A 25734-nucleotide genomic window follows, 5' to 3' on the forward strand; every position below is an offset into this window, starting at 1 on the left:
AAGACAAGTAAAGAATGAAAAGATGTTACCTTGCACTTTAGACTCTTCCCTTATTTTCTTGAAAGGCTCAAGCTTGGATGCTTCAGCTTGAGCTTTCTTTTCCAGTGGTCTTACTTTGTACTCAGCCAAGGTCTCTTTTGGGGCCTCTCGAGAGTCAGATGTTGGCTGGGATACAAAGTGATCTGCAGTGACCTTTGTGATCACCACCACTTCAGGTTCTGGCTTAGGTTGTAATTCTATTTCTGGTTCAGGTTCTAGTTCAATTTCTGGTTCAGGTTCTGGTTCAACTTCTGTTTTTGGTTCCGCTTCAGGTTGTGGTTCTGGGTCAGGTTGTGGTTCTTCTTTTCTGTATCGTTTAAATTCTTCAAGGTTAAAAGAGAAAAATGACTTCAATGACTTTTGCCATTTGAGAAAGATGTAAAAGAAATACAAACACTGACAGACTAACAGCAATGCTAAACGCAACACAATAAGACTCTAGACACAAACAAAACACTTTTTTTAAGAGACGCCTCTAAAGATGAATATTGATATTCTTACCTTCAGGGACGACCTGTTCAGGGACCACCTGTTCCTCTTGTCGAAGCAATGCAGCAGCCATCATCTCCAGGTTCTTGGCATCAGGTTCTTTAAAATATTGGCACTCATTTGACTTTTCAGGAGCAAGGAACACGTCACAAGAGGACAAAAGTGCCGGGAATAAGGAAGAACAAGAGCAGGTATTTGCAGATACCTTTAAGTCGAGTGGGTGGCCGAGTTACAGGTGCAGAGGGAGTCTCCTCTGGTGTTCTGTGAACTTTGGGAACTTAAAAGATAGAGAAAGCTAATGTTAAAGCTGCAAAGGCAAAATACTCTGTTCTAATTAGGGTAGTGGTTTTTGTTTAGATTGTGTTCTGGCCTAATGGCTGCTGGCTTGTCCTGAGTGTTCAATGTGGCTTCATAAAACAAACAAAACAGATCAACTGGCCGAGAAGATTTAGCATTGAGCTCGGTAGTGTCGTGTTTGGCATCAGCAAGCTCAACTCAGTGAGCCAAAGTTGGTGCAAGCAAGAAAATTTGGCTGGAGAAATCTTTTTTTAAGAAATATGCATGCATAAAAAAAAAAGCTTCATTTGTTGTCCGAAGCCAGCCACTGCTGAAGAACTAGACGAAAGACCAAGGACTGAAGCAGCAGATCAAATACCTGCAATGGTTCAAAGTAAGGAACTCGACGTGTTTAAGATTAATGTGGCTTTCCTGCTCTTACCAGAGATGCTGAGTTTGGCGTTGGAGATGTGAGGACCACAGACCACCCGGTAGTCGCCTTGGTCTTTGGCCTGGCAGTTGTGGATCTTCAGGCTGTGGCATTCACCGTCGCTGCTGATGCTGTATTTTTTGCCGTCCTCTAATTTCTGGGTTCCTTTGTACCAGGTCAGCGTGATCTCCGGGTAGTTGATCCTGATCCGGCAGTCAAAGGTAGCGCTCTTGTTTTCAGACGTGGTCTGGTCACTGATGTCCTCCATGACAGTTACAGGCTGTGGAATGAGAACCGCATTGAATCCTTTTATCAGTCGATCAACTTAGTGCTTTGTTGAAATGCACTCCATGATCATGTTTCTTTATCTTGTATATTATTTAGTCAAAAGCGACTTTGCACATTAATGAACAACAGTATGCTATTACACGTTTTTCACATTAAAATGTTTGTAAATGTCTCCAAGTTAGCATAACTTTTGATTGCAATTGGGGTGCCTCGGTAGGTACCAAAAACTCCACATCAGGAAATCAGAAGTTACACAACAATAAAATAATTTCACACAAAATACATCCTGGAAAATGGGTTTTATAAAGTGCAGAGTGCCAGAGCTACACTGTCAGTTTATAAAGTGCATGGTTTCTTGTGTAAAGTGAGGAGTTGTAGGTATTCTATGAATAAGTCTGTCAGCCTTGTTGGGTTAGTCTGGTGAGGACCAAGCCACTGGCATTTTACTCGTGATTTCCACATGAGAAGCCCAAACAAATTAACAAGACAGAAAGCAAGGTATGGGAAAGAGATGAAAATACTGATGAATAAATGTTTCCACCTGTTCTCTAGTGATCACAACCATCATTGCTTTAAAAATCTGATGGACTTTTACCTCCGTGTCCATGCGTCCCTCCAGCTGCTGGATGAGGCGGGCCATATCTTCTTCTTCAACCGGGCTGCCATGTTCCGCTTCCTGCAAGAGAACACAACAATGACCTAAAATCAACACATTCATTCTTTGGAAAAGACATAGAAAAGCATGTATACACTAAAGTGAGTACAAGGTCAAGGAGAAAGTGTAAGTAATGGATTATTCTTCTCCTCAGTTTTTCCCCTATTCAGGGTTGCCATTTTTTTGGATGAAGTTTAGGTGTAGGTTTTTCCCAAATCTCCCTATTTATCCAGTCTTGGGACAGGCACTGAGTGCGACTGGTTTAAATGAACACCTCACCTTCAGTTTGCCTACATCCATAGTATGGTCCATACCGTAACATACCTTCATAGCGACACTCATAAGACCTGACAGGAAGTTTCTCACCACTTTTCTAGCCTCCATCTCATTCTCCCGCTTCAGGAGCTCCACCGCCTGGAGGATGGCTCGGTAGTCGTAGATTTGGTGATCTCTCAGAATCTTCTCATAGTCTTTGGGCTCTTGACCTCGGAGCAACTCTACTAAATTCATCTCTTCTTCTTTTTTGGGACTCTTCTGCTTAGAGGGGGTCCTAGCACACACAGGAGGAAACATGAACATGACATCCCACAATGCACCTGATATGTACAGTATTTACAGAACAATACAGTACAGTACATGTAACAATGTGCGTAAAAATGTGACAGTTGTCACTATAGAAATGTAAAAGGGATTCTGTTATTTTAAGGAATTCAATTGCAAACAGCAAAAAAAAAAAAAAAACACAACAAAGGATAACATATCTAACCTCTGATGACTTACTTCTTCAGCTGGATCCTGATGTCCTGCGTCACTTGCTTTTTTTTGGTCACTGTCATCTCGGCACTGCACTCAATCTCGCCGTGCTTGTTCAAGGCCACGCAGCGGTATTGGCCGGAGTCTGACTTGGTCACCTCCTTGATCTCTAGTTTGACGTCCTGGCCCTTGTGCTCCATGAAGATGCGACCGCCGGGCGTGAGCTGCCTCCACTTGCCCTTCATCCACTTCACGCTGGGGATGGGTTCGCCTCCGATCTTGGCGATAAAGGTGGCCAAGCCCTCTGCGGGAAAAGAACACATATCACATTGTATGTGATGTTTATGAGTGGAGTTGTGTCTGTGACATCCAGGTCATGATTATCCACAATCAACAAGGCTTCTTCAGTTCCAAATTCATCAGCCACACCTGGTAACAACAACAACCCTCAAGTGAGGGTTAGGGTTCAGTTCTCACAACTAAGAGTGAGAACTGAAGAAGCCTTTTGGATTAATGGTGAATCTTGAACAACCCAGAAAAATCTAATTGCATCCATTCAAATTATGTGAATTACTGTATGAGTGGAGCATTGTGGACTATTTTGCATGTGAGGAGGACTCCTGTAAATATTTGACATGATGAATTCAGGTTCATTAGTCACATTGCAGCATGTTCTGAGAAGTAGCAGCAGGTAGTGAGAACATCCAAATCATTTGTCAGTGGCTGGGATGAAGAACGTTTGGACCAACTTACTCTCTGTGACACAAACACTCTTTGGTTCCTCGATGAAGAAAAGATTGTCTCGACGTTTCACAGGTTCTGGGACAGCGGTGGTGGGGACAATAGCAGAGATGGCTGGAGTGGCCTTAGATTCTTTATCTAGAGAATGCAACTGAAGTGAGTACTAAAATAGCAAGTATTTTCATCCCTGATGTGAACACAGTGTGGTTGGCACTAAATGTGGATCCATCCATCCATCCATCCCAATGTACCTTTGATGGTGACCTTAGCCTTGCAGAAGTCCGTCCCGGTGGCGTGGCTGGCCTTGCAAAGATAATCCCCTGCTGCGGTTTTGGTCACCTGGCTGATTTCCAGACAGGGTGTACTGTTGACAAAAGTGATCTTTGTGCTTGTGCTGGACCTGAGCTCCCTCCTGTCCTTCATCCAGTTGATGGTGAGTGGAGGAGCGCCACTAACATGACATTTGAGGATCAGATTATCGCCTTCACTCAGTGTCACTGGCTGCAGTGGGACGTCAAATTTAGGAGGCTTTGCGCTTTCTAAAAGACCAATGGCATAACAACAGCACATACGCACAAGTGAACATCATGCATGCACACTTCTTGTAGACAGACTTCAGCTATAAGCGCACAAGATGTTTTTGTATTTGCGAGCTCAACTTGATCTTCTTCTATTGTTAAGATTTCCTGGTTTTATTGAATGAAAGAAACACTACTTTCCAAAATAGCATGGACTAGATGTTGCTATGTTACATACTGTGAAGCAAAGTTACAATGGAGTAGTTAATGAGGACTTGCTTCCTTAGGCTAAATTTATTTTATGTTACAGGGAGGCACGGCAGCCTCGTTTGCTTGAATCCCATCGAGGGATTTTGGCCATTTTTTTCCACTCTGTATTCAAGTCTTGCTAAGTTTCTCCGCGGTCTATCACAGTGACAGTGATGGGCCATGGGGAGACAGGACGGCTAAGTCCCAAAGGATCAAAGGCGCACTACGTTTCGGCCCATGTTTTACCACGTCAGTACGTTCCCTCCCGACCGCCACATTCTGATGGGATCCCTAAAATTCTGTCAAGGCTTTCTTCAAATTAAACTTTGACAATCATGGCCTATCATGTTTGCCCATCCCATCCCGCAAGGCTGTCTCACAACCATTCCGTTTTGTCCAAGGTGGCCTGAAACGAGGTCGCCATGGTTGGTGGGGATATGGTGTAAATGTAGCCTTACTCAAAATCTTCTGCCCTTAAGCTTAAAAATGAGATAATAATAACATGGAAATCAAATGAATAGAAACACATACCTGAAATGGTGAGAGAAACCTGACAGGAAGCTTTTCCTGCCTCGTTGGAGGCCTTGCAGGTGTACACGCCGCAGTCAGACGTGACCGAGTCTCGGACAAACAGAACAGCTGTGTTGTTCTCAAAGGTGACATCGTATTTGTCCGAGGGGCAGATTTCTTTGTTGTCCTTGTGCCAGATGACTTTCAGAGGCTGGGAGCCAGAAAGCCGAGTCTCCATGGTGACTGTCTTACCCACCGAATCCGTCATGGACTCTGGCGGACACTTGATGAAGCCCGGAGGAAGTGCACGTTCTGTCATGAAGGAAGATAGTGAAGAGACACAGGTCATAACGTGATGCTTTACCAAAACAGTCCAGCAACATCCTGTCCTCCTAAACTAAAGGACCTCAACCCGGAAACATAACCCAAAGGAAGATCCAAAGTTCGGATGCATCACCATCAAGTAGCAGGAGGTTAACATTGGTGTCTACAGTCTAAGGAGGGGATGTGACCATTAGAAAATAAGAGCCTGTTAGTGTGTTACCTATTCTAACAAACGTATGACAGCTGTCAGTGCCTCCCGCATCGGAAATTTCACAAGTGTATTTTCCTGCTGATGCTGCTCTGTCACTGTTGAGGATCTCAAGAACGCAGGAGGAGTCACTGGTTTTCACATAATACTGATAGGAAGCCCAGATCAGCTTGTCGTCCTTCTTCCAGGTCATGGTGACCCTCTGGCTGCTGGTGTAAGTACACTTAAGCCTTAAGGCTTTATCATGAGAGAAGTCTTGCAGTTTCTTGACAAATTGCACTCGTACTGAGAGAAGCAAAGTAGCGGTGAAGTTAAGGTTAGTTTCTGTCTTTTGAGGGTAAAGGGTGCACATTGTGCAACATGCATTAGTGATGAATGAATGATGCGGCTAGCTTGTTGGTTAGTGGTACATAGTTTGATGTCAGTGTAAAAAAGATCACAGCCTTCGTGTTTGCACATTTCACAAGTGCATTTTTGTGTAGATTCTCAGTGAATCAGGTCATGGTAATCACCAAAATTTAACTGAGTAAATTGGACTCAACAACAACAACAACAATAACCCTCATATGACTACCGCTAGAGGACACACCCACCAGAGATATAAATAGGGAGACTCCAGACTTAATATTAAGTGAAGAAGCCTTTTGGGTTAAAGGTGAAACACCTTCAAAAACTATCAAGAGTCCAGTTGCATTTTTTTCACATCCTTCTTCTAGTTCACAAACACTGGCTGACTACCAGTGCACATGCACGCAAAGGTTAAAGGTTTTTGGAGTCAGAAATAAGCATCAAACCCTACCAAGAGGAGCCATGTAGTTAGTGTGACAAGATAGAAAACATATTATGTTAGCAGTTATGCGGTGATTATTGTGCTGAGTCTGTAGTCAAATGGTTTGGTTGTGTGCTGTGAGATTCTTCTTAGGGGAAAGATGAGTTTTGGCTCAAGGAAGGTTGGGAAACACTAACTACTTCTATGCCAGCGCGAATGCTATTACCAGAGCCCAAAAATAAAGCTACATTCATGAAAAACACCTTCATATTCCATCAGCTCCAGTCTCCCGCTCAGTATAATCCATCCATCCATTCACTATATCACTTATCCTCATGAGCTAGAGTCTATCTTGGCTGACCCTGGGCGAGGATATGGGTACACCCTGGACTGGTCACCGGCAAGCCAACCAAAGGGCACATATAGTATAGACAAAATCCATTCACACCCACATTCACACCTCAGGATGATTTAAAGTCTTGAATGAACCTAACCTGCGTGTTTTTGGAATGTGGAACCAAACCAGAGTGCCCGGAGTGAGCCCACACAAGTACAAGGAGAACAGGCACACAGGAAGGCTGAAGCCAAGATTCAAACCCTGAACCTCAGAACTGTTAGGCAGACCTCCTAATCACTCGTCCACTGATCCACTGATCTGATAACCCCAAGAGAGATGTCTTTTCCAAATGGAATAACACGAAAAAGGAATGTCTGAAAAGGAGCATCACCTGTCACGGTCACATTACAGCTGCTGGAGGCTGAGCCCACAATGTTCCCAGCCTTGCAGATGAACTTGTCGTGGTCAAATTTGGTTATTTGCAGCAGTTTTAATGTGGCAAGACCTTTGGTGAAGTCCATCAGACAATTGGTGGACTGGCGCAGTTTCCCGTCAGCTTTAAACCAAGCTGCAGAGATTTCAGGAGTTCCTCCAATTCGGCACTGGAGGGTGAGTGAATCACCCAGCATTACCTCAACCGGCTCCATCTTTTCGACAAAATATGGTCGCTCTGAAGTGAGAATAAGCAGGGTTGAGTGTAATATAGGGAGGGACATGAATACATCGTTACCATGCACATTTAATACCTAGAATGGACACATGTGCATCGCATTTTTCACTTCCGACTCCGTTGTCGATTTCGCAAGAGTATCGTCCTGCTGCTTCTAGCTTGTCAGAGTTAAGAACCTCAAGAATGCAGGAGGTGGATGTGGTGATGATGTTGTACTGGTAGGAGGCCCAGATGAGGTTGCCATCCTTCTTCCAGATCACATTCACTCTGGGCGTTCCAGCAAATGTGACTTCCAGACTCAGAGGCTTGCTCTTCTCCAAGTGTAGGTCCCTCAACTTTTTCACAAAGTGAACGGGCTCTGCAAGAACTGGGGGTTCTGGAGACAACACAGAGGAGTTACTTAAGTCACCTGGACAAGGGAAGCCAAGTGATGTGGACCAATAATGACCTGGAACAAAAAGTGTGGCCTGGCAGGAGGTGGCACCAATGTTGTTGTGTATTTTGCAGATATAAAGTCCGGAATCAGAGGGTGTCACAGACACGAACTCCAAAGACGTAGAGCCATTGTGTCTGATTATAGACTGGTCAGCGCTGGGGTGGATCTCCGTCGTGTTTTTAAACCATTTGGTGTTCATGGGTGGTGTGCCAGACACACGGACGTGAAACTTTACCTTTGACCCAGGCAAAACATTCATAGATTGTGGCCTTTCAATAATACTTGGTGGTTCTGTTGAAAGACAAACCTTATTCGTTAAATCTTATTCAACTGCAATGCAGAGAGTGTGTTCTAACCTTGAACAACCAAGATGGCAGAACACTTGGTGGATCCTGCTGCATTGGTGGCCACGCAGCCGTAGCTGCCGCTGTCCTGGCTCTCCAGAAGATTGATTTCCAGCAATGCAACGTTTTCAGAGAAGGAGCACTTGCATTTATCATCTGTCTGGATGTTGTTGTTGTCTTTGAACCACTGGATGGTCATCGGCAACGAGCCTAATACCAACGTTTCCAGATGAGCGGATGAACCTGTGATGCCTTCTGTCTCCTTCAGTTTTCTTGTGAAAGTTGGCTTAATAATTTCATCTGTGTCAGAGTGTGAAAGTGGGTTAAAGTGGCTGTCAGGATGAAAGAGAATGGAAGGAATGAAAGGTTGAGCTGACCTAAGACTGTGATTGTGGCTTCACAAAATGTTGTGCCAGTGTTGTTTTCTACTTGACACATGTAGTCACCGCTGTCGCTTTGCTCTGTTTTCAAGATCCTAAGTATAGATCTGAAGTCTGTGCTCAGTACTTTGTATCTCGGACCTGAGCTCAGCTTCTTTCCAGCCTTCAACCATCTAGCCTTGAGCGGCTCGGTGCCTGAGAATCGGCATTCAAGCGTGGCTGTGTCACCTTGTGTCACACAAATGGACTTTGAATGTTCTACAATACTTGGTGGCTCTGCAATATAGAACAAGGTAAATTAGCTGCTGAGATTTTTCCAAGCAAGGGCATTGGATGTAAAGAAGACAAACACAAACCTGACACTATGAGGATGGCAGTGCATCTTTTACTACTGGCTGCATTCTGAACCTGACAGATGTACTTTCCACCGTGACGAAAATCAACATTTTTCAGAGTCAGCACTGCGCATTTGTCTTCAAAGTACATGCTGACATGCTGGTTTTCTGTGAGCTCCTGATTGTCCTTGAACCAGGACACTGTCATGGGAAGTGATCCAGACACACTGCACCTCATCAAAACATCTGAGTGCGCTGAGCATGACATATCCTCAACTTTGTGAACAAAAGATGGTGGTTCTGAGGGAGAAAATGTTACACTTTTTTGCAAAAGTCAAATTGCCACATTCTGGCTACTACATTCACAACAGAACCCGTCACAAGACTTGCATGATATATGAGCTAAATGACAGATAGTGGCTGTCTTTTTACTGACCAGTCAGGGAAATGTGGCAGGAGCAGGATGTCTCGCCAACATCGTTAGCCACAGTGCACTGGTACAAGCCAGAATCTCCACCCTCACACTTTGAGATTTGGAGGGAAATTGTCTCATTCTCAACATAGATCTTGTGTCTTTTATTGTTTCTTATGGGCTTATCATTGTGGAAGAAACATATTTCAAATGGTGCAGAGCCTGAAATGGTTCCTTCCATGACTATGTTGGATCCTTTAACAATTTCGAGCGATTCCAAAGGTGTCACAATCGAGGGAGGATCTAGAAACAGGAAATGATAGTAACTATAGTGATATTAAATTCACACATTCATATGTGGCAACAATATCAGCCTGGTCAGCAGGGCCCTTGATTGTGTCCAATAATACTGAGAACTTGGATCGGCCTCAGGAAGCCTGCACATAGACCAGACAGAAACTTTGTGACAACAAACCAAGCTGGCTGTTACCTTTTATGTTAACTGAGCTGCTGCACTCATCTTTGCCGGCCTCACTGGATGCCATGCAGATGTATTCGCCACTGTCATCTAAGGAACATTTGTCAATCTCCAAAGTTGCTATGGAACCATCAAAGGACATCTTGCATCTGTCATTGGAACTTATGTCCTTGCCATCCTTAAACCATGAAACTATGACAACAGGCGTGCCGTGCACTTTGCAAGACAACTTGAAAGGTTGCCCGTTTTTCAGCAGCTGCGAAGGCACCAACTTAATTACAAATGTTGGCGGATCTGTAGAGAAGACAAAATGCTCAGTCAAGAGGGAAAAACTATTTCAATTACACTCACTAGGCAGACAGAAGCACCTTTGACAAAGAGAACTGCAGTGCAATCCACCTTCCCGGCCTCGTTGCATACTTGGCACGTGTACCTAGCAGAGTCGATGAGTTTGACTGAGTGAAGCTCCAAAGAGCTCAAAAGATGTTCTCTCTTAATAAAATATCTCCCCCCAGAAAACATCTCTTTCTCCTCTCTGAACCATTTAACAAACAGAGGAGTTGACCCTGTGAAGGCTGCTTTGAAGACAACGTTGGATCCTGGTAACGAGTCGCGAGCTTCCGGTTCTTCTGTGAAGACTGGAGGCTCTGGAGTCATATTGGAAGAAAAACAGGACACGCAATGAATGGGACACCAGGAACCAGTCAGCCCATTCTGGTTTTCCTTCAGCAAATAAAACAAGTCTAACCTTTAATGGCCAAAGTACCGCTGGTCTCTCTCTCGCCGGCGCCATTTGATGCCCGACAAGTGTAAATGCCGGCATGGCTGTTCCGCACATTGTTGATCAGCACAGAGGCTTTGTTGTCACTCCACTCGATCTTATAATTATCACCATTGTGGAGTTCTTTGTTGTCTTTGTACCAAGAGACCACCATTGGCTGCGATCCAGCTACTTTGCACTCCAGAGTGAGGCTTGTGCCAATGTTTGCGTTGATTTTCTTTAGAGATTTGGTGAAGGATGGGGCAACTGGCCGGTCTGTAACATGAATACATTTACCGTACACTTCTCATCATTGCTTCCTTACATTATCTACATACTTAGAGATGTATTCGTGGGTAAAACTAACCGATAACGGAAATTGAGCATGTGCACTGGTCTTTCCCAACTTTATTGGACACCTCCATCTTGTACTGAGAGGTGTCACTCTTTTCTGTGGCCAGAATCTTTAGGATGGCAGTATTGTCCTTTACACTCATATTATATTTGCATCCACTGATCATTTCCTTGCTGTCCCTGAACCACTTGACTTTCAAGTCTGGGCTTCCAGAGATGGTGCACTCCATTGTGGCCGAGTCACCTGACATCACACTGATGAACTCTGTTTTCTCTGAGATTCTTGCAGGTTCTAAAACAGAATACTTATTTTAAATTGTGGAATTATCTTAAGAGTGAAATGTTTCTGATCAACACAGTGCTGCTTTAACCTTGAACGGTTAGGACGGCTTCACATGTTTGCTGGCCCGCCTCGTTCTCCACCAGGCAAGTATACTTGCCACCGTGCTTTATTTGAACAGGGGAGAACAAAAGACTGGCAATGTTGTTCTCAAATAAAGTTTTCACATTTGGATCTTCATCTCTGAGCAACTCAGAATCTTTCATCCATTTGACTGTGATGGGAGGGGAGCCTTTTATTGTTCCCTGCATTTTAACACTGTTGCCCAGCACTGCTGCAGAACTCTCAATCCTCTTTGAGAACATCGGAGACTCTGCAACGGTAGACACAACCGAGCTGAAAGCATCAGAATGTGGACCACAATTTGATCGGGCTCCAGATGTGAAATGTTCGGTGAAAGTCTACATGTCAGATATCGGATGCGAGCACTGTGTTGGTATGGTGTGAGACAGAACGTCTCAACACAAGGGGAAAAATATTTAGATGGCCTAAACTTAGTTGGTCTGGAGCCCTGTTTTCAACAAGCCTCACCGATAGAGCACTGACCTTTTAATGTGGCTACAGCCTTTGAAGTTACGGAGCCGACCTCGTTGGACACAACACATTCATATTCTCCGGCTTCGGCGCTCTCAAATGAGATAATCTCCAGAAAACTCGAGGAGCCCTGTGACATGATTCTGTATTTCCTATCTGTGCTCAAGTGTTTCTTATTCTTTTTCCAGGACACCTCAAATGGTGCAGAACCGTCAATGTCACAGTCCAGTACGGCAATGGCACCTCTTACCACCTGTACAGACGGCAACGCTCTTCTGAAAGATGGCGGCTCTAAAGTTGATTAAAGGGTTTGGTTAGATGAGATGGTAATGTCATTTTGATGGCAAGCTGAGCAAGTGCACAAACCTTTGACCGTGACTTTGGAGTTGCAGCTTTCAAACCCACACTCATTGAGAAGCTCACAGGTGTAGTTTCCACTGTCACTTGATGTGACATTACCAATCACAAGAGTGGCCACGTTGTCCTTCAGGCTCATTTTGTGTCTGCTGCTAGCAAGTAGCTCACTGTTATTAAAGAACCATGTGGTGTGAAGCTCAGTGGATCCTTTTACGGTGCACTGCAGCCGTGCCGTCACACCTTTTCTCCAAAGCGTGGCTGCTTCCAGCCTCTTTACAAAGACTGGTGGCTCTGAAGACGAGCCCAGGAGATGTCAGAGAAGTCATTTGGAAAATCATACCGGCATTGTAAGAAGACAAATTATGAGTTTTCAGTCAACTGCGGAGTAAATGCTTACCTTGAACCTTGACAGAGGTGGCACAGGTCACACTACCAGCTTCATTTGCCACATTGCATGCATAAGAGCCACAATCTTTCAGTGTGGTCTTTAGGATGTCAAGAGCAACTGTCCTATTCTCAAAGGACAGTTTGCAGTCAGGAGACTGGTGTACCCTTCTACCATCTCTGGTCCAGCTCACACTTACTCCTGTATCTTCATCCACCTGACACTCTAGGTGCAGAGGGGCAGCAACCACGACCGCCACTTGGCTTAGTAGCTTCACAAACTTGGGCTTATCAATTACATGCAGCTCCAGGCTGCACTCAGCCGTGCCGACCTTATTGGACACCTGGCACAGGTAAAGGCCCTGATCAGCTGGCGTAACTGCAGCGATGTCAAGACCGATCTTATTCCTGTCGTGGAAGGTTTTGTAGTGTGCAGGCATGATGGGTATGATCTGCTGGTCTTTGAACCACACAACATTCAGAGGGGCAGAGCCTGACACTATACACTCAACCATCGTGCTCTTCCCAACACAAACGCTCTGAGGGTGGGGTTTAGTGACAAAGGTGGGAGGGAACTGTTTGTCTATGAGAATTGAGAAGAAGATAAATCTATTAGCGGCACTGCTGTTGTAACTCTGAGCAGCTCACAACAGAGCAGATTGTTCAGCTGCTTGGTTCATACCTGTCACGCTGAGTGTGGTGGAGCATTCGTCACTTCCGTGCCTGTTGGACGCCTTGCAGCTGTACTCGCCAGCGTCGTCCTTGGTGGCGCTCAAGAGCTCGAGATAGGAAGTAGTGACGCGATTTATAATCCTGAAGCGGTCTCCCTCTTTGATGGGCCCTCCGTCTTTGAACCACTTGAAAGTGACTTCGCTGGCATCCCCGGTTTCACACTCGAACCTGGCAGTGTTGCCAGCATTGATCTCCACAGGGACCATGCAGTGCTTGAACACAGGCATGGCTGTTTGGAGAGCTGGAAAGAAAGAAAAGAGAATCAATACTGAGTTGATCAATAGTACTTGTGACAAAAGGAATGCAGGTGAACCTGAGCTGGAAAGGGACACATTGTGACTCTGAGAAGGAAAATGAGATTAGATGAATGCATGCGGAGGGAGAATGGACGTGGAACGAGGGGTGAAGGGTAACTAGGTGGAGAGAGAGGTAAATGAATGAGGAGAAAGGGAGTAACCTCAACCATTGAGGCTTGCAAGGAGCAGTATGTTTGAGATTAGTTGGTGATTTCAAAGAAGTGGCCATAGTCAAACCTCTTGAGACAACTTTGAGTCTTGTCTGTGTTGTGGTCTTCCCAGCTTCATTCGCTGCCTCACAGACATACTCGCCTTGATGCTTCTCCTTCACAACTCTCTTGATAGTCAGTGTGTATGTGTCCTGATCTCTCGAACACAGGAACTCTGTGCCAGACTTGACCAAGTGGCCATTGATAAACCAATTAACAATAGTGGCGTGCTTGATAGTGGAAGCCAGGACCACCTTGTCCTTTTCCTCAGCAAAAACCTCATCCAAAGAAGCAATGATAAGTGGAAAACCTGCCACACTACCTGAGGGCTTGCTGATTATGATGGCCTCCGAAAGACATTCTTTCTTGGCCTCCTTATGAACAAACAAGTCAACATGTTCCAAGTGAGGAGTCTGGCTGACTGGCCCTGAAGCAGATTGAGTTTCATGTTTGGACTCGTGGACTTTTCTCGGACTCTGGACATTTGCTTTCTGAAAGACAGTTTCCATCTCAATGGCAGCAGACTGAGAAACAGCTGCAGGAACCACAGCAGCCCTCTCTTCCACCATCACCATGTCCACCACTGATGAGAAGCACTCTTGAGTCCGTTCTGAGCACATCAGCACTTTCTGAGGCTTATTGATCTGAATGAAACCCCCTCGCTCTGACACCAGACTTATCTGCTCCTGCAAGACCAAAGCATGAAGAGCAAGCTTGAGTTCTGATCTGAGCTCGGCTCTCTGAGGGAATTCACCCTGAAAAACCAGCGTGAGCTCAATGAGAGTAGCAGGGGAAGCAATCAGGTATGTATGCATAACCCCTTTGGGCTCCTTTTGCACATGAATCTCCTGAATGTTAAGGGCCTCCAAATGGCTGATGACATCAGCAAGCAAAACTGGCTGCTGACTGGCTACAGAAGACTGAAGAGCATCTCTGAGCTGATGGCGAATATTCAAATGCGACTCTTTGGGCATCTGAATGACAAAGTTAAGTTCTTTCATTAAAGTTGGGGGTTCTAGACACTCAGGGACGAATTGAACCCTTTCAGGTGGGCTGCAGACACTCAAAGTTAAGCCTTGACATGTTTGCATCTCACTCGACCGCTCCCCAGTAAGAATATGTTTTTCCTGAAGCAACACAGACTGTCGCACTGATTGGCCTTCCTGGATAGGGATTGCAAAGTCCTGCTCAGTAGCTTCTAAGACAATGCAACTCTCAGTTGCAGCCGCCTTCTCTTCTATAAAAACAGGCTTTTTGGGAACCTTGGGCTCAGTCATAATTTCAGCCTGGAATTGCTCTTCAGTTTTAAGACAAGTGGTATGACCCTCCTCCAGAGCCTGGATGTCTGTAACATTCACAGAATGTACAATATAGTCCTCTTTCTGAACCAATGCTCGTTGCTGTTTCAATTCTGTTGACAAAAGTGTCTCTTTTGGCAACTGCACAGACTGGGAGGAGACAGCCAGGATGTTTGCAAGCTTGGGCTCTGTAGCAGATTGGAACCGAGTCCCTGTTGGAGACACCTCCAGATCTTTGTGGAGGTCAGCCGTGAGTTCCATTTTCTCCTGTGAGAGTGCCGCGTGTCTTTGAGCTTTTTCCTGCTTTTGCACCGCCACCTGCTGTGTAGGTTTGCTTATGGTAAGCATGCATTCTTTCAGCAGAACTGATAAGGATTCAGTGGACTGGAGGTATTGTGCTGGTGGAAGCTCTTTATTTGCCTTGACAGACTCCGTATCCATCCTGGATGAGAATGCTGAGATGGCCTCACAAACAACAGGCCTCTGCTCTTCCTGAGTTACGGTGTGGAGCAAAGTGGGTCTGGCCCTCATATCTGTCTGCAATGTCAAATGCTTTTCACTGTTGAATTTGCCTTCTGACTGTAAAACAGCCTGATTGCTGATAAGCTGCAGATTCAGAAGTATTTGTCCCTGTGGCAGAGGCTGCAGACTCTGAGAGGATGCTATACCTGCCACCCATCCAAAGCAATCACTCTGGAGTAGATATTTCTCTTCAGTGGTGATAGCTGAGTGGTAGACTCTGTCTTTTCCCGAACAGATGGTCTTCTCTTCTGGTACGTACGTTTCCAATGACTGCTCTTTGCTCAAAAGCTGCATTGATTCATTTACTGGCACAAGCAATGCCTGGCACGGCTCTTCGGCTAACAAAGCTTTGGTATCTGCTTCTACTAGTAGACGCTCACAATGTCTTTCTGTGATTGGTAGTTGCCCCATTGACTGAGCAGAGTACAGAATCTTAAGCCCCTCAGTGACCTTGAAACTTCTCTCTTGCTCTGGTCCATGAGAGACGGACAAAGTTCTGTCAAGGAACGGTAGAGCCCTCTTGACTGATTGGCCACAAGCAAGCTGCCTGGGCTCAGTCAAGTTCTCAACATATTGTGGAATGTTCTCAGCCATTGTCTGGCCGTTCACTGTGCTAAGTGGCAGGAGTTGCTCAGTCATGGTTGACTGAAGCTTTGAGCGCTGCTCTTTGGCAAAGTCAAGCTTGACGACTTCATGGCTGAGAATGCGTTCAGAGTGTTGCTCAGTGATCTTCTGCCTCTCTTGGACTGTTGGTAAGAAAACTGCTGCATGGAGCGTTTTCACAGGAATAATAGAGGCACAGAGCGGATGACTGGGAGCCATACAAACATGCTCATGGAACTTGTGGGACTGTAGTACGGCTGCTTGGTGGGTGACCCGCTCGCAATGAGGGATTGCCACACAGATGTCTGGCTCTCCGAGGGTTCCCACCTCGCTGTGAATAACATGTCGGTTCTCAGTACCTATGGTGTAAATCCTCTGATCAGACCGACTACTCTTCTGGTATAATCTGGATTCTGGAGTTTCTTCAGTCATGGACACTGTCAAAGCTTTTGTTGTGCTAATCAAATAATCTTTAACTTTTTCGCCAAACACTGATAGCTGAGCACTACAAGTGGCTTCACCAAACTGGTTGGAAGCATCACAGGTATAAACGGCTACGTCTTCCTGCTTAACACTCTTAATAGTGAGGAAGCCTGATCCATCTGGGCTGTACACGATGATGGACAAGCTGCTAGGTTGAATGTGAAGGCGGCCTTTGAGCCAGCGCACCTCTGGCCGAGGATCCCCGCTCACAATGTACCTGAAAGACGCGTGACCTCCCTTGCGCAGCTGAACAGACTCGATAGTTTTAGAAAACACAGGAGGGCTGCCCCTTGGCTCTAGTTCTCTCTCAAGGCTCTCTGCCTTGGGTGGTTCCTTAATCTGAACGTGCAGATAGGAAGTGCACGTTTCCTGTCCAAAGCGATTGCTGACGGTGCAGGAGTACTCTCCTTCTAACGCCACTTCAACTCTGTTAATGATCAGGATGCACTCATCTCGCTTACGAACACATGTGAAGACAGAGGACGCGCAGATGGTCTGCCCATTGTGGGACCACCGAACAGTGAGTTCAGGAAAACCAGACACTTTGACACTAAAGAAAGCCTTTTCTCCAACAGTCACAGCTGCTGGAGGAGAAAGTTTGCTGAGGAAAACTGGCTTTTGTTTCATCTTCTCCAAAGTGCTGGAGGAGAATTTGGACTCTGGCTGGAGTTCAAGTGTTCGTTTTTTGTCTGGCAGCTTCACATCACACAAAATTTCCTCTTGCACTGTGATGGTTGAGCTAGAGAAGGCTGAGTGGAATAATGACAATTAAAGCATCGACAACAAAGAAGCAGCTCATAGACAACAAAGAAGCAGCTCAAGGGAAACAGAATAAAAACAATGCAAGGCCTGTTGGATGTGTCTTTTTCAACTATTTGTACGTGAAACAGAAAAGAATTGTTGAAACGTGATTTGAGTTAGCAAACAATTGAATATTCATGACATGAAGTCATTACAAAATTACATTGTGCATCTGTTCGTGTGCTTGATTATGCGTATTACAAAAGTGTTTTACCTGAGGCTTCCTCCTGGACGTGGATCACAGGTGCCCTCTCATCCACCGTGACTGTAACGGCACAAACACAACAAATTAAAACCACTCTAGCAACGTCACGTCGGCTCTCATATGGTGCAAGACTACGAGTGAAAAGTCATGCATCCATGGCAGCTGTGGATTCTTCTGACTGACAAGTGACCAATGATGCGAGTGGCACCAAACATTGGTGCGCTCCTAAACGTTGAAGAAGTGCTGGCAGTGTAGGTGCAAAAAAAGTGTGGAAGAGTGCCAACAAAAGCATGCAGATGCCAACCTTTGGTCATCAAGCCGCACTCAGAATTCTCGGCTGAGGATTTGCAAGACAAAAAGCCCCCTTGTCCGGGTCCCACATTCTTAACAGTCATACAGCACAGGGGGCCATCACGTTTGCGGGAGTACGACGTGGTATCCACAATGTTCAAGTGGCTGTAAAGCCAAATGGAAAACGGAGTGGGAAGCCCCTTCATAACGCAACACAGCGAGGGGCTGTGGTTCTGCATGAGCAGCTCTCGGGGGATCTGGATCAGGAAGTCGGGGCGGCTGCACATACGGGCGTCGGGAAAGCTGTCCAGGAAGTACAGCTGTGAATACGGAGGCAAGGATCCTGGCTTGTCCACCATCATTTCCTGGTCTGGGATATCCGGAGAATCTTTTGTGTTCTCCCTGTCTGCCTGTGAGGCCGCGTGCACGGAATCTGTTGCAATGGCGCTCTTGCCTTTGACATTTGCCTCTTTAGCTGGGTAAGAATCATAGTTAGGGAGAGTCATTAGGGGTCATAGTAGGCTGTTCACACTTGTTAACACTTTAGACCTGTCAGTGACATACTCACGCTTGTTATTAACACATATACCTGTGATACAATCACACCTGTTATAAGGACGTATAGACCTATCAATGACACTCTCACACTTGTTATCAACACATATACAACTATTCACCATGATGTCACATTATTCTGGGTGACAAGAGGCGAAGCGGTCTCCAATGGCACCACTAGTAAACAAAGCATTCAATGTCATTTGAGGAATGCAGAGCCATTGAGAAAACAGGGGAAATGGCTAGAATGTTGATTTTAGCCTTCTTCTTCTCTAGTTTGTAGTAGTTTGAATGTGTGAAGCGTTAGTGGGAAAGAAGATGTTTCCTGCTTGTAAGGGAGACCAATGCCGGCTGCATTCAAAGTCAAGTCAGATTTATTTGTTTCGCCCTAAATCACAAAAGAGTCACAAAGGGCTTCACAGGCCCACAGTTTTTGGCAATGATTGACAACATCCCCTTATCTAAACCCCCCAATCGGGCAAGGAAAAAAAAACCCAAACCCCATTTGGGTAAAAACCTTGAAGGGACCGCAGATGGGGGGGAGTGGGTGGCAGGGTTTCCCTTCCAGGATGACCAGGCTGCAATGGATGTCGAGTGGGGAACATTTATCACTTGGGGTTAGCATTGAAAAAGGTACTTAAATTTTCTTTAAATCAGACATAGTTAACATGATCAGTAAGGGCCTCGCTAATTGATTGAGGCGATGGCAATGAATAAAATTCCTTAACCTTGGTCACGGTAGATGCAGCCTAGTAGCATGATTTGTGCCTAGCCCAGCATTGAGTGTTTTATTTAGTGACTGGTCCTGTTTTACTTCCAATCTGTTAGGCTATGGTAAATCCATGTTATCTAACTGAAAAGGCTATGATGCTATGACTTTTCTGTGCAACCCCTCTACAGTAGACAGTTGGTCTCTTCAGGTCATCAGTAGTCACTCGCATTCTGCCACCCAGAAGCAACCGCCCAACTATTGTTTAAAAAGATTCTGAACCGAGCTGTCAGTGACACGTTCACATTTGTTATGGACACGTATAGACCCTCAAATGACATGTTTACACTTGTTATGGACACGTATAAACCTGTCAGTGAGACATTCACACCTGTTATTAACAGATCAACGTGGTTAGTGACACGTTCAAACCCGCTACTGACACGTAGAGACAAATAAGTAATACAGACAAGGGTCATATTCAGTTCCAAATGTCGATAGCAGGCATGACCACGCTCCAGGTCTTCTGGTCTCAAGTTCTAAAAGGGTCAGTAGGGTGGGTGGATGAGGTTAGCGAGGCACGACAGCATTGAGGAGATCAAAACTCAAAGATCAAAAGAGAGGCAGCGAGGAAGCAGGTGGAAGACTGGGATGGACCAGGCATCGTGAGAAAACAAGAAAGAGAAAGCACCTTCCACCGTGAGGTGGGCAGAGGAGCTGCTGTGGCCATGTCGGTTGGTGGCGGTGCAGCGGTACACGCCCTGGTCGGCCAGGCTCACACCCTGGATAACCAGGGACAAAAGTCCATCACTCTGAGAGCTTCTCGTCCGGTCCCTGAGCAGCTTCTGGCCGTTATGATCCCAAACCACCCTGATGAACGGCTGCCCATCAAACAAGCAGGTGAACTCGGCCATCTCGCCGCTTTTGACCCAGATATCCCGCAGCTCTCTCAGCAGTTTGGGCTTCTGGGGCGCTTGGATTTGAACGCTGTGTTCTGAGCTCTCCATTTCAACCTCCACTGTCCTCCAAGACACAGAGCAGCTCTCAGAGTAGGACTTAGTAAACTCAGTAAGGGTCTGAGTCTCAAGCTTCTGACGTAGCTTAGCCTCAGCCACAGTGCTTGGCATGCTAGCTAAGGTTTGTTCATCTGGGCAGTAAGAAAGAGTACAAAGGTTAGGTTAACACACGATTCTGGAGACTTTTTTAGTGGAGTTGATCTGTCTGGATCAGTGAGCAAAGAAGGACAAGACAATCCTTTTTGTTGCACTGTCAACCATGCACACTTGACTAGAGATCAGGAAACAGAGGAGACCATGTAAGATTTATTTCAACCATGGTTAATAGATATGAAATTAGAAGGTACAATTTGTCTGGTGAAGATGGTGTGCTTGCACCAGCAATCCAAGCACACAAAACCCACGTAATGGTTCCTCACTAGCCTGAGTGAGCAGCGGTCTAGACAAGCTGCCGCCAACGTGAGCACCAACATTCTTCAGTGAGTTCATTCTAAGGAAGTTGACTCATGGAAGCCGCACTTTGGAGTGCCATGGTAGATTGTTCATACAGGCTACAAATTGTACCTTTAAGATCAAACAGATTAAACCGGCATGACGAAACGACACATAACATCAAATCACAGGATAAAACATGACATCACACCACATCGTAGGACATAATATGACATCACATGACCCGACGTGACAAACTGAGCATTTATTTGATATCCTACTAGTGCACTAAATTGTGCTACTAGTGAGAACAAAGCGTGGACGAGCACATGGATCTTAAAATGAATATCAAGGATATGGACTAAGTGCTCAAATGGCTTGCCATAGGTGCAATGGTTTTAAAGAGTTGGGATTTTGCTCAGAAAAACTGCTGATTATTTGGATTAAGAGAATGTCTGACTGTTTTAGGTTGTACTGTCAAATCTGTTTTATGTGTTTATTGTCTGTCCTGACCAGGACACTCTTGAGGTTTTCCTGGATACATAAAGGTTAAATGAAAAATAAAAAATCAGACTGAAGAGTAACAAAGACTGGTCTTTGTGTCACTGACTGGTCTTCATGCAGAGAACTCACCATCAATATTCAGACTGCCCGCACACATCACCATTCCGGCCGAGTTTCTGGCAACACACGAGTACTCTCCTTCGTGCTCGAATGCCACTCTGGAAATGTTCAACTGGCAGATGTCCCCAAATCGAGACATCTTAAAGACGTCTGATTGCCTGATCTCTCTGTCGTTCCAGAACCAACATATCTGCAGATCTGGGCCGGGAGGGGTGGGAGAACATCAAGATGCTATCGTACAGTACAGTACAATACAGTACAGGACAGGACAGTATAGTATAGTACACTACAGTATAGTGTGTAGTATAATCAAGAGACTGTCCGACATGTCCCAATGGTCTATCGTTTTTGCATGCAAGTATGCATGTTTTGTTCTCTTCTTGTTTTGGTTATGCCTGTGAATTTTGTCATTCATTGAGGTCACTTCATTCCCAGCACATGAAATGGATCGCAACGAGAACATTCTGAATGTCTTCGAACATGTTTGGCCTCTCATCCGAGCAAGCAGGCTTCATCAGTTCATGCACTTAGGCTAGACAGGACAGCTCTAGCTTGAATGTTGGTGGGGAAAGTCAAGTATTTTCCCCCTAAAGTTAGAGGCATGCCCCAACCCAACTATGAATGAGTTCACTCTTTTGGGATGCAAAACGACAATTGTTAAAATGGATTGAAGGGAGGACTGCCTTTGCTCGCCAACAACAGTCATTTGGGTGGAATCACCCTCGTTAATATTCCATTCAGTTGTTTGCGGAGGCACCTGAGGGCCAAAAACAGTTGTGTTTGTTTGTTATTTTTTTTAGAAGCTAAATTATTGAGTCTCTTGGAAGGGATGAAAAGAGGACCTCTCACTGAGGCAAGAGCTGTCCTATCAAGCCTCTGTACATGAACTGATGAAGCCTGCTCGCTCGCTTAGACGGGAAGCCAAATGTCTTCCAAGACAACCACAACAGTCAGCTTGCCATCCATTCACTGCCCTGAGAATGTTTTATTTGTGTTTTCACTGGTTGTCTCTCTGCGGCTGCTTACGCCATGCTTTGTTTCTTTTCAGACGTTTTTAGGTGTGCTTCAATTCTTGCTTCAATTCAGTGTTTGTGATAGTGAATTTTTAATCAACACAAATTCAAACCTGGTATGAGCAGATCCTGCAAAATCTAGCTGGACAGTGATAGGTGACAGGAAGTGTATGCAGGCAATATTTTACCTTCCCCAGAGACAGTGCACTCCAACTGGGCGGAATGTCCCGATGTCACCAAGATGTCTCTGGTGGGAAAAACCAGAATAGGAGCAGAGATCCGCGACACACTTTCTTCAGGAGCTACAAGGCAAGAAAATGAAAAAAATATTCAAATTTCTATGAAAGTAAAGATGTTATTTTAACAGGGTTTTTAAAATTATAATTTTGCAAGGGAGTAAAGACGTTATTTTAACAGGAATATTAAAATTCTAACTTTGCAGTGTTCCCTTGCTATTGGTCGCCACCTAAAATGGTTTCAAAATTGCCAACAAGATGGTGACAAAGCAATGCGTAACGCTCTTCAACTCATACTCTTCAACATAATTCCTTGGCAACAAGATGCCACAATATGGCACAGAAGCAATATTTATAGATGATTAGCCAGCACTATGGGTTTAGCACAAAAACAGCTAAAAGGTGAATTATTCAGAGAATTACGGAGGATAGGTTAAACAAATCAACAAGTTGGATGTGTTGTAATCGGAAATGTATTATTGACAATATAAATAGAGTCATTATTTTATTCTTTACCACGGCACAATGGAGAAACTGCCTCACAGTTCCCCAGTTCAAATCCGGCCTCGCCTGTGTGGAGTTTGCATGTTCTCCTCATGCCTACTCCGGTTTCCTCCCACATCCCAAAAACATGCATGCTAGGTTCATTGAAGACTCTAAATTGCCTGTGGGTGTGAATGTGAGTGCAAATGGTTGTTTGTTTCTATGTGCCCTGCGATTGGCTGGCGACCAGTTCAGGGTGTACCCCACCTCTTGCCCAAAGATAGCTGGGATAGGCTCCAGCACACCCGCGACCCTCATAAGGATAACCGGTACAAAAAATGGATGGATTACATTCATTAATTCCTTTTTTGTTGTTCCAGCCTGAAGCTTCACAATTTATACAGACAAGTACTGTAAGTACCCTGTGTTCCAGATTGGCATCTCACAAGGTTACAAACCCAGGTATCTGCTTGTTATGTCCACAGACACACACAGGCGTTTGCTCTATTGTTTGCTAAATTGGAATGTGTGTGTGATTGAGGACAAACAGATACTCCAAATCTTTTCATCCTCCTTCAATCAGGCTACTCAACACTGACACCACTATTGTGAAATGAAGAGCTCCTTCCAGCTCCTTCCCTCAGGTAGGCGCTACCGATCAACGCAAACTAGAACTAGTAGACATTCCAACAGCTTCTTCCCTCTTGCGATCAACTTCTTAAACACCTAACCTATAATTCCATTACAACAAGCTGGCAATTTTTTGACTTGAGTTCGTTGTCACATTTCTGTGGGGCCAATTATGTATTACTTGTGCACTCACTGTAGTTGTCTCGCCATGCTGCACTATTTGCATATACTGGCCACTCATGCCAGAGTAGCATCTGCTCCATTTGCACACTGATTGAGGAGTATCTGTAACATTTGCACAACCGACATTGTCCCAGATGATCGCACTACTCGTCACTTTAAACCGCATACACTCCTTGAAGTCTCAGCGCCCTTTGCACAATGGTCATTGCACCGGACTATTGCAATATTAGTCGTTCGAACTGCTCTAAGTGCTAGAGGACTCTGCATCTTTTTGCACAATTGTTTTTTGTCAATGTCTTTATGTCCCCAAAGTGTTCTGTAAATTGACTGTTTGTTGTACTAGAGCGGCTCCAACTACCGGAGACAAATTCCTTGTGTGTTTTGGACATACTTGGCAAATAAAGATGATTCTGATTCTGATTCTGATTCTGAAGAGCTTTTCTTTTCCCCTTTCCTAATACAGGGCTTTTATTGTGTTGCACTGCTATTTCTTTGTTGCAACTGGTCCCATAGTCGATTTATCATGTTTCCTTTGACCTTGTCTTATTCAGTGACTTGAATGTGCTTTTGGATTTGGAAGCTGCAAATGAATTGCCCACACCGAGATTGTCCATCTATCCATCCATCCATTTTCTACCGCTTATCCGAGGTCGGGTCGCAGGGGCAGTAGCTTTAGCAGGGACGCCCAGACTTCCCTCTCCCCAGCCACTTCATCCATCTCTTCCGGGGGGATCCCGAGGCGTTCTCAGGCCAGCCGAAGGATGTAGTCTCTCCAGCGTGTCCAGGGTCATCCCAGGGGTCTCCTCCCGGTGGGACATGCCCGAAACACCTCACCGGGGAGGCGTCCAGGAGGCATCCGAATCAGATGCCCCAGCCACCTCATCTGGCTCCTCTCGAAGTGGAGGAGCAGCGGCTTTACTCTGAAATCCTTCCGGATGACCGAGCTTCTCACCCTATCACTAAGGGGGAGCCCGGACACCCTGCGGAGGAAATTCATTTTGGCCGCTTGTATCCGGGATCTTGATATTTCGGTCACGACCCACAGCTCGTGACCATAGGTGAGGGTAGGAATGTAGATCGACCGGTAAATCCACAACGGATCGATACAAAGTCCGCATCACTGCAGACGCTGCACCGATCCGCCTCTCGATCTCCCGTTCCATTCTTCCCTCACTTGTGAACAAGACCCCAAGATACTTGAACTCCTCCACTTGGGGCAGGATCTCATCCCCGACCTGGAGAGGGCACGCCACCCTTTTCCGACTGAGGACCATGGTCTCAGATTTGGAAGTGCTGATTCTCATCTCAGCCGCTTCACACTCAGCTGCGAACTGCTCCAGTGAGAGTTGGAGGTCACGGCGTCCAGGAGGCATCCGAATCAGATGCCCCAGCCACCTCATCTGGCTCCTCTCGAAGTGGAGGAGCAGCGGCTTTACTCTGAGATCCTCCCGGATGACCGAGCTTCTCACCCTATCACTAAGGGGGAGCCCGGACACCCTGCGGAGGAAATTCATTTTGGCCGCTTGTATCCGGGATCTTGATATTTCGGTCACGACCCACAGCTCGTGACCATAGGTGAGGGTAGGAATGTAGATCGACCGGTAAATCCACAACGGATCGATACAAAGTCCGCATCACTGCAGACGCTGCACCGATCCGCCTCTCGATCTCCCGTTCCATTCTTCCCTCACTTGTGAACAAGACCCCAAGATACTTGAACTCCTCCACTTGGGGCAGGATCTCATCCCCGACCTGGAGAGGGCACGCCACCCTTTTCCGACTGAGGACCATGGTCTCAGATTTGGAAGTGCTGATTCTCATCTCAGCCGCTTCACACTCAGCTGCGAACTGCTCCAGTGAGAGTTGGAGGTCACGGCTTGATGAAACCAACAGAACCACATCATCTGCAAAAAGCAGAGATGCAATACTGAGGTCACCAAACCGTAGCCCCTCTACGTCTCAGCTGTGCCTAGAAATTCTGTCCATAAAAGTTATGAACAGAATCAGTGACAAAGGGCAGCCTTGGCGGAGTCTAATCCTCAC

The 25734-nt window shown here is 45.7% G+C and overlaps 1 protein-coding gene across 3 annotated transcripts in view; it reads right to left on the minus strand.

Annotated features, from left to right (window-relative positions):
• The window catches only part of ttn.1 (titin, tandem duplicate 1), a 192266-nt gene that overhangs the window by 126495 nt on the left and 40037 nt on the right, over positions 1-25734 (minus strand). Inside the window, exons 33-64 of one of the 3 annotated variants that reach the window (XM_061692804.1) lie at positions 22348-22461; positions 21156-21344; positions 19766-20221; positions 17824-18285; positions 17529-17579; positions 13636-17262; positions 13053-13343; positions 12384-12953; positions 11996-12277; positions 11642-11920; positions 11127-11408; positions 10769-11047; positions 10390-10677; positions 10010-10288; positions 9654-9935; positions 9188-9466; positions 8773-9051; positions 8414-8692; positions 8049-8336; positions 7705-7983; positions 7333-7632; positions 6978-7256; positions 4970-5260; positions 3923-4210; positions 3684-3809; positions 2958-3234; positions 2544-2727; positions 2118-2198; positions 1247-1514; positions 734-805; positions 541-627; positions 30-362 (exon numbers count right to left, since the gene is read on the minus strand). In XM_061692804.1, the coding sequence (XP_061548788.1) occupies positions 30-362; positions 541-627; positions 734-805; positions 1247-1514; positions 2118-2198; positions 2544-2727; positions 2958-3234; positions 3684-3809; positions 3923-4210; positions 4970-5260; positions 6978-7256; positions 7333-7632; positions 7705-7983; positions 8049-8336; positions 8414-8692; positions 8773-9051; positions 9188-9466; positions 9654-9935; positions 10010-10288; positions 10390-10677; positions 10769-11047; positions 11127-11408; positions 11642-11920; positions 11996-12277; positions 12384-12953; positions 13053-13343; positions 13636-17262; positions 17529-17579; positions 17824-18285; positions 19766-20221; positions 21156-21344; positions 22348-22461 (11721 nt within the window). Of the gene's footprint in view, positions 1-29; positions 363-540; positions 628-733; positions 806-1246; positions 1515-2117; positions 2199-2543; positions 2728-2957; positions 3235-3683; positions 3810-3922; positions 4211-4969; positions 5261-6977; positions 7257-7332; positions 7633-7704; positions 7984-8048; positions 8337-8413; positions 8693-8772; positions 9052-9187; positions 9467-9653; positions 9936-10009; positions 10289-10389; positions 10678-10768; positions 11048-11126; positions 11409-11641; positions 11921-11995; positions 12278-12383; positions 12954-13052; positions 13344-13635; positions 17263-17528; positions 17580-17823; positions 18286-19765; positions 20222-21155; positions 21345-22347; positions 22462-25734 lie in introns of those variants that run through there. The other 2 variants (XM_061692802.1, XM_061692803.1) reach the window with 2 other exon arrangements.

Source organism: Phycodurus eques, chromosome 12 (assembly GCF_024500275.1).
Source record: "Phycodurus eques isolate BA_2022a chromosome 12, UOR_Pequ_1.1, whole genome shotgun sequence".
Taxonomy (NCBI): Eukaryota; Metazoa; Chordata; class Actinopteri; order Syngnathiformes; family Syngnathidae; genus Phycodurus; species Phycodurus eques.